At 42.9% G+C, this 12,133-nt stretch overlaps 1 protein-coding gene across 2 annotated transcripts in view; it reads right to left on the bottom strand.

Moving 5' to 3' along the window:
• Positions 1-3,210: 3,210 nt before the first annotated feature.
• Positions 3,211-12,133, bottom strand: part of LOC308191242 (uncharacterized protein) — a 37,153-nt gene continuing 28,230 nt past the window's right edge. For both annotated transcript variants that reach the window (XM_080583488.1, XM_080583489.1), the window contains 9 exons: positions 11,064-11,216; positions 9,580-9,709; positions 8,622-8,696; positions 7,300-7,389; positions 6,870-7,024; positions 6,026-6,187; positions 5,549-5,619; positions 5,114-5,218; positions 3,211-4,823 (listed from right to left, as the gene is read on the bottom strand). In XM_080583488.1, the coding sequence (XP_080439614.1) occupies positions 4,669-4,823; positions 5,114-5,218; positions 5,549-5,619; positions 6,026-6,187; positions 6,870-7,024; positions 7,300-7,389; positions 8,622-8,696; positions 9,580-9,709; positions 11,064-11,216 (1,096 nt within the window). In that variant the 3' untranslated portion in view covers positions 3,211-4,668. The remainder of the gene's footprint in view (positions 4,824-5,113; positions 5,219-5,548; positions 5,620-6,025; positions 6,188-6,869; positions 7,025-7,299; positions 7,390-8,621; positions 8,697-9,579; positions 9,710-11,063; positions 11,217-12,133) is intronic.

Here is a 12,133-nt window from a genome sequence, read left to right as displayed (position 1 = left end):
AGACATGCTAGCTGGAATGTTACTGTAGCTAAAATGACATTTAATTTCTTAGAGGCATTCAGCTGACCAGACACAACTCTGATCTTGGAGTGGATGGGATTAATTTTATCTAATCAATATTAGATAAAAGCACAAAGATAAAAATTAAAAACTGCTTTAGAAGTTCCTGTCTCTGAGCAATGTTATGTTTGTTTACTGAATTCTGGTCATAATGTCAGCTTTTTCTAGCATTCTGAAGAAGAATAAGAACTGTGGAGAATGCTTTCATTTATTCCTTCAGAAAGGATGGACACTTTTTTTTTTTGTAATGGAAAAAAATAGCACAAATAACATTCCATTTTGAGACGTAAACCAAGAATTTTCCAGGTTATCCACAACACTTTTAAAATGTAACTTGTGCCTGTATTTCATTCATGTTCTTACCACAAAATAAATGAGTGCAACTGCCCCCATCTACAGGTTGTCTTTAATGTTTTTATCTCTCAACAGTATGGAAATACAGATTTTTTTTTCCAGTTATGCTATATATGTCCCCAAATGTTCCTGTGGAAGACATAGGAGCCAACACAGAAACTCGGTGGGATGACTCACACAATAGAGTGCTGGAATGGAAAATATAAACTCTACAGAAGGAATAAGCTAGGAAGGAGAGGCAGTGGGGTAGCCCTGTATTTTAGGGAGTCTTTGTCTTGAGCTTAATGGTGGTGACGATAGGGTTGAGTATTTACGGGTAAGAATCAGGGGGAAGGAAAACTAGGCAGATGTCATGGTGTGAGTCTGTTAGAGACAGCCCAACCAGGCTGAAGAGGCAGATGAAATATTCTCTAAGCAGCTGGGAGAAGTCTCACAATCGCTAAGTCTTGTTTTCAGGGGAGCCTTCAACTTACCAGATGTCTGCTGGAAATACAGCTGAGGAAACAGTTTGGGAGGTTTCTGGAGTATGTGGAAGTTCAGTTCCTGACATAGCTGTTGAGTGAGCCAGCTCAAGGCACCCTGCTGGATCTTTTGCTTATGAGCAGAGAAGGGCTTGTGGGTGATGTGAAGGTTGGAGGATGTCTTGGGCATAGTGGTCATGAATTAGTAGTTTTTGATTCTTGGAAAAATCAGGAGGATGGCTAGCAGAACAGCCACCTTGGACTTCCAGATGGCAAACCTTGGTCTGTTTAGGAGATTGGCTAAGAAAGTCCCTTGAGAGGCTGTCCTGAAAGGCAAAGGAGTCCAGGAAGGCTGAACACTCTTCAAGAAGGAAATCTTAAAGGTACTGGAGCAGGCCATCCCCATGTGCTGAAAGACAAGCTGGCGGGGAAGAAGACTAGCCTTGCTGAATAGAGATCTTTGGCTGGAACTCAGGAAGAAAAAAAAAAAAAGAAAAAAAATATTTATGATCTTTGGAAAAAGGGGCTGGCCCTAAAGAGAACTACAAAGATGTTGTGGAGCTATGTGGGGAGAAAATTAGAAGGGCCAAAGCCCAACTGGAGCTTAATCTGGCTACTGTCATTAAAGACAAAATGTTTATATAAAAAATGTTTATATAAATACATTAGCAACAAAAGGAAGACTAAGGAGAATCTCCATCCTTTTTTGGATGTAAGGGGAAAACATAGTGACAAAGGATGAGGAAAAGACTGATACTTACTGCCTTCTTTGCCTCACTCTTTACTAGTAAGACCAGTTGCTGTCTAGGTACCCAGCCCTCAGAGCTGGAAGATAGGGGTGGGGAGCAGATCTCCAGGGAGATCCCAGTTGACTGGAGGCTAGCAAATGTGATGCCCATCTACAAGAAAGGTCAGAAGGAAGACCCAAGGAACTACAGACCTGTCAGTCTGACCTTAATGCCAGGGAAGGTTATGGAGCAGATCATCCTGAACACCATCATGCAGCACACACTAGACAACCAGGCCCAGTCAGCATGGATTTAAGAAAGGCACATCCTGCTTGACTAACCTGATCTCCTTCTGTGACAAGGTGACCTGCTTAGTGGATGAGGGAAAGGCTGTGGACGTCTACCTAGACTTTGGTAAAGCTTCTGACACTGTTTTCTACAGTATTCTTCTGGAGAAACTGTCTACTCATGGCTTGGACAGGTGTATACTTTGCTGGGTAAAGATCTGGCTGGGTTGCCAGGCCCAAAGAGTTGCAGTAAATGGAGTTAAATCCAGTTGGAGGCTAGTCAAAAATGGTGTTCCCCAGGGCTCAGTATTGGGTTCTCTTTCATTTTTTGTCAGTGATCTGGACAAGGGGATCAAGTGTACCCTCAGTAAGTTTGTAGATGGTACCAAGTCAGGCAGGAGTGTTGATCTGCCTGAGGGTAAGAAGGCTCTACAGAGGAAACTAGATAAGCTGGACTGATGGGCCAAGGCCAACTGTATGAGGTTCAACAAGGCCAAGTGCCGGATCCTGCACTTGGGGCAAAACAACCCCACATAGTGCTACAGGCTGGGGGAAGAGTGGTTGGAAAGCTGCCTGTTGGAAAGGGACCTGGGGGAATTGGTCGATAAATGGATGAACATGAGCCAGCAGTGTACTCAAGTGGCCAAGAAGGCCAACAGCATCCTGGCTTGTATCAGGAATATCGTGGCCAGCACAACTAGCTGATTGTTCCTCTCTACTCAGCTCTGGTGAGGTCACACCTCAAACACTGTGTTCAGTTTTGGGCCTCTCACTACAGGGACATTAAGGTGCTGGAACATATCAAAGGAGGGCAACAAAGCTAGCAAAGGGCCTAGAGAACAAGTCTTATGAGTAGCGGCTGAGGGAACTGGGGTTCTTTAACCTAGAGAAAAGGAGGCCCAGGGGAGATCGTGTTGCTCTCAGCTACCTCAAAGGAGGTTGTTGCAAGGTGGGCGGTTGGTCTCTTCTCTCAAGCAACAAGTGATAGGATAAGACAAAATGGCCTCAAGTTATGCCACGAGAGGTTTAGGTTGGATATTAGGAAAAATTTCTTCGCTGAAAGGGTTGTGAAGCATTAGAACAGCCTGCCCAGGGAAGTGGTTGAATCACCATCCCTGGAGGTATGTAAAAGACATGTAGACGTGGTGCTTAGGGACATGGTTTAGCGGTACACTTGGCAGTGTTAGGTTAACAGTTGGACGTCAGGATCATGGAGGTCTTTTCCAACCTAAGTGATTCTATGATGTTCTGAAAATATTCAGAAAATAGCAAGTTACTCATATTTGAGATGAAAAATAAGGAAAGCAGAAAGTTGTTTATTTTAACTGGAGAAGTGCATGAGTTTATTAGGACTAAAAGCAACTTTTTTTTTTAATCCAGCTAAAATTATTGACATAAATAGGCTAGAATAAGCCATACCAGGTACAGTGTAAATGAGAAGTATAGGTAGAGTGTTACAGAAAAAGAAAGTTGGAAATATGAAGATAATTAATTCTTCAAATATATTAAATGCAAGAAGGCTACACACTGTTTTCTTTGGTGTATTGGTTCTTATACTTGATCTTGCATTGATGTAAATAAACGCAAACACTTTCCTTTAACACAAACAATATTTTACAAGTTGAAGGCATGTCCTCAAATAGACAGGTTCTGCACAAAAGCAGGACTGTGTGTAAACTGACTTAAAACCAGGGAGTTCTACAAAAGAACTGAAGCCCTGGTACATATTTTGAGTTTATCTACAGTGGCTAAATATCTCAGTATTTTCTATAAGTGTGCAAAATGGAGCATGCAATACCACATCAGCTATCAGATTAAGAGCAGCAGGAAATTGCCACTTCATTGCATATGCCTAGTCATAGTTATTTTGTACAGGGCATGTACTAACATGCCATAGTTACATGTCAAAGGTAACTGTTCTACTTTGAGTGGGAAGCAGTGTGAAAAAATGGTCATTTCTCATTGTTTACTGGGACACATGTTCAGGACAGAGGTGACCTTTGTGAAACAGATTCTTCAGCTTGATACCTCTTAAGGTGCAGGAAATCATCACAGTGACTTCCAAGAATTTTCTGAAACTCAAGTGGATTTTCTACTGCTGTCAAGGACTCTTAACAGTATGTTGAGACTGAGTTAAATTCAGGTACAACGAAACTCTGTGCCTATTTAAAAACAATCAGTAGACTTGCACAATCAAATAGATACATTGTCCTAAATAAAAGTTATACTAGAGAGATTAATACCATCAAGATATCAAGATGATATTTCAAATGGAAAACTCTCCTCAACTACACTGTGCTTTGCACTTAGCACCTTCTTTCTCAGGAACTCAAAGCTCTTAGTATGCTAATACTAACGAATTTAGCCTCACAACATCCAGTGAGGTAGGTAAATATACCCCCATTTCACAGATGGGAAAACTGAGGCAGAATTCTGAAGTTACTTGCCCAAGGTCCTGCAACCTGTGAGTGGCAAAACCAGAATATATTTTCAGAAGTCCAGATCCTAGACTTCTGTATGATTAAAGTCCCTCCTCCCTACTACCACAAAGCAAGCAATACATGCAACATTTTTCCCTCCTACTGCTGCTGTAATCCTGGTGACAGAAAGGAAGTAAATGACTTTTTCTGACTGAATTCCCGCTTTCTTTGGCAAAAAGCACCTGGTTCTGTCAAAGTGCTGTATTACACTCTTTGCAGAGGTGCTTCTTCTGAGGCACATTAGAAAAAGGTGGTTTCCCTATGCCAGGAAGGCTGTACAGGTCCAAACAAGGTAGAGTTATTTCTTGCAGAAGACCTGCTGCTTGGCATTCTTCACGCGTTGTTCTTCCTTCAGGTTCTTCTGCCGTGCTTGTTTGCTGGAGATATATTCCACGTGTTCTGAGGGGAACCAGCCTCTCTCCCTGTCTGAAAGTTTCACTCCTTCCATCCATCCTGTGGGAGTGGGGACAAAACACAACATGAGGTAAAATAGTCAAGCACTTTTTTCATTCCTCTTCCCCAAAAGCCCCCTCCAACAAGGCCCTAGGATCAAATACAAAAATCCCCTTTCAGCTTCCAAATAAAGTAGCTTAATGAAGATGAAAATAAGTCTTTTCATCCTCTTAATGCAACAATCAGGAATGAGAAGCTCCTTTTGAAGCCTGATAGCATTGTGAAAGCTTAACACTACTAAAGTAGCTTTCTGCCCATAATTTAAGATACCCATTGTTTATTCTGCTCACCATCATTGCTGAGCTGCATAACCATAATGATATCTGCTTTCTCCAAAGCTAGCTCATCATTTTCCCGAGCTTTGTATGTCCTTATGCATTGAACCTGTGGTGCCTCTAAAAGAAGAGGAAAGATCAGAATGGTATACAAGAAAGTAACAATAAACCTGTGTACACCAGACCCAAAGGTGGAAGGGGATAAAAGACTGCCCAAACAGTGATGAGTAGAGCAGTGGAAGGGAGACTACAGGTCTTCTACATAATGAGGAGTAAAGATAGGTAAAACAACTAACAGAACGTGGCACTGAGGGAAAGCCCATGAATATCCTTCTTTACAAAAAGGCAAATATTCTGTCTTAAAGTCATTCTGGTTTGTTCTACCTTGCAGTGACTCCCAACTCCTCCAAATGGCCCACCCTCATTGCTGTAATAGCAGATCAGTCTCACCAGGGCATTCCAGGAGATCCAGTTCCCCTCGTGGAGGAGCCAAAGCAGAGATCCACCTCAGCTTCTCACTGCTGGAAAACATCACCAGATAGGTGTCAGACTTCAATGTGAGGGATACAGTCTGATGACAGGAGTGTGTGCGCAGGCATGTCTGTGCAGGCTTGCTCACAGGAGGGGACAGAGAGGGGGTCCTTAGAGAAGCAGGGAAAGTGGAGAAAAGGGCTGGAACACGGCAAAACCTCCCATTTTTGGAGGCTGATAGTATGAAATGATGTGGTAGTATTGTATAAACAGCTACGATGAAAGAGAAGAAAAGTGGTTCACTAGGGACTTAAGGCAAAAGGATGATTTTTGAGTCCTCTGCTCAGCAGCTGCATTTGATACTTTAGCATATTGTTGAGGGACAACTTCCAGGCTTCTAGGAGGTATCTGGCTATGGTACTGGGATATACTAAGGATAACCTTGAGCTCACTTACTGTGTCTCTGTTCGAAACAGAAACTCCGCTCTCTTTCCCTGGTAATTCTGAAGTAGAAAGAGACGGAAAACATTTTTGTTTGTTCCATGCAGTTTCATCTCGCACTTCTCCCCACGCACATCTGAGAAAGCGGCATGATCAAACACAACAAAACGTCCACCCCTGCAGGTAAAGAGGAGGAACAAAAGTTGTGAGTTTTAAGGTAATAAGAGTTAAGAAATGAGTCTATGTAGCTCCCTGATGTCAGGAAAGCAAGAAGCTTTTAATGAGTCTTCATCTGGTTCAGGCACCTTAAGCTTTGTTTTTGCTGGAAGTCTGAAAAGGCCAGAGAAGAGAGAGGGGGGATTTAACAAAAAGGGTAGAAGTACTAAGCTCTGTCCTATCAAGGTTTTACTTGACAGCTTCCAGCATAACAGAATCAGAACACACACACACACACACACACACACCCTCCCTTAACCAGCCAACCACTTTTTCCAGTTTCAGTGATTTGCACATTCATAAGCCTTCATACTGTCCTTTAGGAAGAAATTATTTTTGAGTAAAACTACAATAAATTGTTATTATTAAAGTGCTTCATATTATAGAAATGGAGAGACAATGGAATTGTTGCACTAGGGACCACAACATATCTAGTTATATTAGTGTATGTTCTAATTAAGAGCTGGGAATATCAGATTCTACATACTTACACGATACTCATGTAATGTAGGGTTAGGAGAGTGACTTGACAAATGCTGCCACTTGCTGGCAGGCAGAGGGAAAGGACTCTCACCAAAGCACAGACCCAGAAAGAGACAGGCGTTTTGGAAGGGACAGCAAGAACTGTGGTTGAAGCACTCACTCCTTCGGTCGAGACAGGAGCAGACAGTCATTGAAGAGATGTAAGTAGATGGGACGGGTGGTGACTTTCCATTTTGGACTTGGGGTGTTGAAGTCCAGTGCTGTCAACTCACCACACTTCACAAGTCGCCTTGACTGTGAAATGAGTGGGAATATCTACAAGACAGAAATAAATATTTACATCAGGTGTATGCAAGGAATCCATGAGTTTTCGATTTGCATTTGTACCAACTTGTGGTAGGGACCATCAGCTGAAGTCTGACACAAATGACTGGGCAAGGGAACTATTGATGAAGAGCTGGCCTGTGTATGATATTCTGATTCAACCGTTTTGTGTGCATTGCAGAACAAAAGTAAGCACAATCGACTTTGCAAGGAAAGAGATAGAAGAGGTTAGGCTAGAGCAAGGCTCAGGGCATGGACAAGCTCACCTTGCACTCAAATTCAATCTTCTGGCTGAGGTAGATCAGCTCTTCAGTGCTCTTCATGCGCTGGACATTTTCATTGCAGTCCTTGATGAGCTACAGAGGAAAACAGGTGATAGTGAGGACCAGAAATGCCTAGTGGGATCAGTACTACTCCCAGGAGCCCATGACAAATCAGTGTAAGTGACAATTTCTTGGGCATCTCCCTGGGAGAAGAAAAAAAAAAGTTTTCCAGGTAAGCATACTAAGCTTCTCCATAGCTACAAAGATTGTCCTTCTTTCTTAAGAAATTTATTTGTTAGATGAAGTCTCTGTGATAAGTATTGTTTTAACTTTGGAATACTAGGAGGGATACTAGAGTCTTCTTTCTGTTCAGGTGACAGAAGTTGAATTGCTGGTCATTTGGAAACAGCTTTTATTAGATGCTCCACTGTAAACAAAGGAGGCTGATTAGATAAACACCAGGCACAGATTTTCCACAACCCAGAGCTTGTTGCAGTATCTGTGAGCACCTGACACAATGAATCAGAGGCATTTCAGTCTTGAAGTTGTCTACATAACTGTCTAAGGTGATACAGGGCAGCTGCATAACAGCGTCATAGAGATGACTCTGGCTTGAACACAGATGAGTCCCAGGATTCAGCATATGACATTTTACCCACCTGCCTCAAGACTGCAGTGTTTTAGTAACTATGCAGCAGGCAAGTGTCATCCAAAGAGTTTTAAGGAGGTATGCATCATGTTGAACTAGTCTTACGTTTGTTGTGGAGAGTAGGGGAGTGATTACAAGAAAGTGAGTGACACTTCAAGAAGGTCAAATGATGACTAGACAGAACAGGAGCTAGCTAGGAAGAAGTCTACCTTATTCTACTGTACAAATTGCAGGTAACAAATTGTACCAGAAGACTTTAAATCTTGTCTCTTTAATAAATAGGATGGAAGAATGGATGTAACAGGGTAAACATCTTGCCATGCTTTTTATGTCTGTTTGTTTTAAAGCAAGATTTTCTTGGAGAAGCAGGGGAGAAATTGGTATCTAACTAGAGGGGAAGGTAATGAACACAAAGGAGACCACAAACAGCAAGTCCTGAAAAAAGTAGTTCAGTATCATTGGCAAAGGTTCAGCTGCATCCCAGCTGGGTCCTTTCTCAGTGTTGTCTGCTCACAGCTACATGTGCACATGCAGAAGAGTCACACGAACACACTTATTTGTCACAATGGCAAGGGTCCCTGGCAAAGGTGAGGGTCAATGAAAAGCACAGGGCCACTTTGGTGCCCTGTAGTTGTGTGATAGAGTGTAGCTGTGGAGACTGGGTTGATGGCCTTACCTTTTCAAGTGCATCATAGGCCTGTGTTGCTTGCACTTCTTCCTCAGACCCAGGCCGAGTTCTCTTCAGGATATTCTGCATGAGAGAAGACGTTTTTTGTAATGCAGACAGGCAAAGCAGACTATGGGAGGGGTAGGAGAATCAAGGAGACACCAAGATACCAGCCTCAAGGGGGTCTAAAGCAGTGGTATGAAATGAAACGTGGAGATCAGGCCAGAAATTTGAGGTACAGAATGTAGCTGAAAAGATGCACTGAATAGGGCATCACTGAAAATCTAAATGGAATTAACTGTCCTGTGCAAGTTACATGGCATAGCAGGCAACCACTGATACAAGCATAGCCTTAATTGCAGAAGTTCTTTACCCATCATTCCTTTTTCTCCCCTTCAAAAAAGGCTCAAATAATCAAAAAGAAAAAAATTTAATTGAAAGAGCTCAAAACTGATCCATTGGGGACTTTCAGATTGACAAATAGACAGATAATGTTGCAGGCAAAGAGCAGGGACAGACTGCCTTCCAGAGGGCAGACAGAGAATACTTGGCTTGTTTTCCTAGCAGGAAGACAAAAAAGTTAAATAAAATTTAAATCAACATGTTCTGAGATGACTCTATACATTATTTATTAGAACACAATTGTAATGTTACAACGAAGTCCTAACAAGTATACAAACTGCATTGCCTCATAGGGACTATCATGTCCAATTCATGGTGCTGGTCTAATGTACAGCCGCACTTGTATGATGACAAATGGATTTGTTTTTGCAAAGGCATATTTGCAATATATGCAACAGAGTCACTTTAGAGCATTCAGCCAAACATCAAAGACACAGCACGAAGGAGGACTGCATGCAGCCCCTCCTCCCAGTGCTTGGTGCTAGCTCATATTATATGACTTTCAGTCTTGAAGAAGGATCAGCTTGAGAGAAAATGTAGGAGAGCCGATAATCAACACAGTTACCTGTAAGAGGAGTTTGAGTCGAGTGATGCGCTGGAAAGGGAGGATGAGGAAGGATTTAAGTGAGAGACGTTGGCATACTGGATCACTTTCCAGTCTCTCCAGAACTTGCTGGAATCCTGCATTTCCATTTCTGTGGGAGTGGAAAAGAGAGAAGACATCCAGGTATCAGAGCAAATAAATAGTCTTTCAAATGAAGGGAAAAAAAGTACCAGATTATCACCAAATACTGGAGTACTCCAGTCCCTGCAGTCAGGTTTTGTCAAGAAACTGGGACACTCTGCTGAAGAAGAGTACGGGTTTCTAACAGCTATAGGACAACAGTACAACTTTTATAGGTCTTTCCTCTTTGTGCCACAGTCCTCTGGAATAAAAGCCAGAAGTGACACATCTGTGTTTCAATTCCCCCCTATGAAAACGGCACCTTTCACAAGACAGAGGTGGTTTTCATTTTTTCCTCGCACCAAATGGGCTTTATCCAAAGGCTGGAAAAGCTGCCACTTCTCTCCTGCTACTCCTGGGAGGAGTAGTCTTTGCACATAACATGTCTCTTAGCCTCTGACAGGCAGCTACTGCTATCCAGTTTTCTGTCTTGGGTAGCAGCAAATACAAGGCTAATGGTACGTAAGTGGCATTTACTTCCAGAATAGCTAGTCCCATATGCTAAGAGATGGAGAAGAAGGTTGTAGGCCAGGTAGAAGTGCCTCACAAGTAGCCATTGGGACCACAATGCCCTAGGCAATATCTTAAAGGTCCTTTCTGTGTGGAACTGAACCTTCACTGAAGAAAACCAATTGTGAGACTAGATTGCTTCCAGTCAGCACCGAGAGACAGTGCCTGAATGGTGTGTTTGGAACACTGCATTCTAGGAATCATTGTAGCTTCACTGGAATTACGTTGTTATGTAGAGAAGCAGTGCAGAAGTGCTAATGAAACCTTGCTCAGGACTAGACCTGTGCCTGAGCAATGCTTGGTTGGGCCACTGGGTACAGAAGAAGAGGGCAAGAGACATTCACTTCCGCCACCCACAGCAAGAGACTAATGGTGCTCCAGTCCTAGGATTTTCAATGTATTTTAAAGACACTTGAATAGCCAGTTTAAATTTACTGAAAGCAGCCATATTTTTTAACTGTCACCTTCAGGTTCTTAGTAGTCTGAAAACCACAGACTGAAAATGACTATTCAGAACAGCTTTTTTTTTTTTTTTTGCACTTTTCAATAGTGACTAAATAGAGACAACAGGCTGCAATAGAATCACATGTATGTCCATTATTCTCTCTCTTTTCAGTGCTATGAAAGAGGATCCTTACAGCAGCTCACTCCTGCTGTCCCAAATGCCATTGAATTGAAGAAGATTCCGGCCTGTTCTTCTGGGGTGTGTAGTGTGAGTGCCAGCAAACAGACAATACCTATTCCCCATCACTTGAAAGAACGCACATCAGAGGTGCAGCAAGCAGGGAGAAGGGTGCAACAAATGAAAAACTTACAGTAACCGCTGGAAGGTTTGCTCCTGATATGTCTGGTTTGTTACATATGGTAGATATACCCTGCGGAACTCAGGGGCATGTTTCAGAGCCACATCGCATACATGGAAGGTGAACATGTCCTCCTCAAACTTCTCTTCTAAGTCAAAAAGGAAACTGCAGCACGTAGTTGCAGTGCCGTAAAAGGAGAGGAAAATACAGAGCACAGTGATCAGTATCATTTAGTAGTGGTAACATCCTCTTTTCTTTAAAGTCAGGACAGCCCACATAAGTGGAAGATAGCCCTTTTCTTCTAGAGTGTAGTGCCCATACAACGACAATCTGGGGCTAGGTATCAAGGAAGAGTCAGAGGCAAAATGGATTACTGTTCCTCATAGAATACCCTGAGTTGAAAAGGACCTAAAAGGATCATCAAGTCCAACTCCTGGCTCCATGCAGGGCCACTCAAAAATCAGACCCGACTAATATCCAACTCAAACCCTCCCCTGTCACATCTTCATGCCATTCCCTCAAGTCCTGTTGCTGTTCACCAGAGAGCACCTGCCCCTCCGCTCCCCCTCACGAGGAAGCTGTAAGCCATGATGAGGTTTCTTCTCAGTCTCTTTTTCTCTAGGCTGAACAATCCAAGTGACTTCAGCCATTCCTCATACATCTTGCCCTCTAGACCCTTCACCATCTTCATAGCCCTCCTTTGGACCCTTTTGGTTTTATGTCTTTCTTATATTGTGGTGCCCAAAACTGGGCACAGTACTCAAGGTAAGGCCACACTCCACCAGTGCAGAGGACAGTGGAAGTCACTTCTCTCAATGGGCTAGTAATGCTGTGCTTGATGCATCTTAGGGTATGGTAGTCCCTCTTTCAGCTGCCAGGGCACACTTAACTCATAGTCAACTTGTTGTCAAACAAAACCCCCAAGATTCCTTTCTGCAGGGCTGCTCTCCAGCCTCTCATCCCCCAGTCTGTATGGACAGCCAGGGCTTCCCCATCCCAGGTACAGAATCTGGCACTTGCAACTTTCATGCATTTGTTGACAGCCCAGCCCTCTAATTCATTCCTGAGGAAGTCATATTTGC

The sequence above is a fragment of the Anser brachyrhynchus genome, assembly GCF_964034855.1.
Source record: "Anser brachyrhynchus genome assembly, chromosome: 1".
Taxonomy (NCBI): domain Eukaryota; kingdom Metazoa; phylum Chordata; class Aves; order Anseriformes; family Anatidae; genus Anser; species Anser brachyrhynchus.
This window is presented reverse-complemented; position numbering and strand designations above follow the sequence as displayed.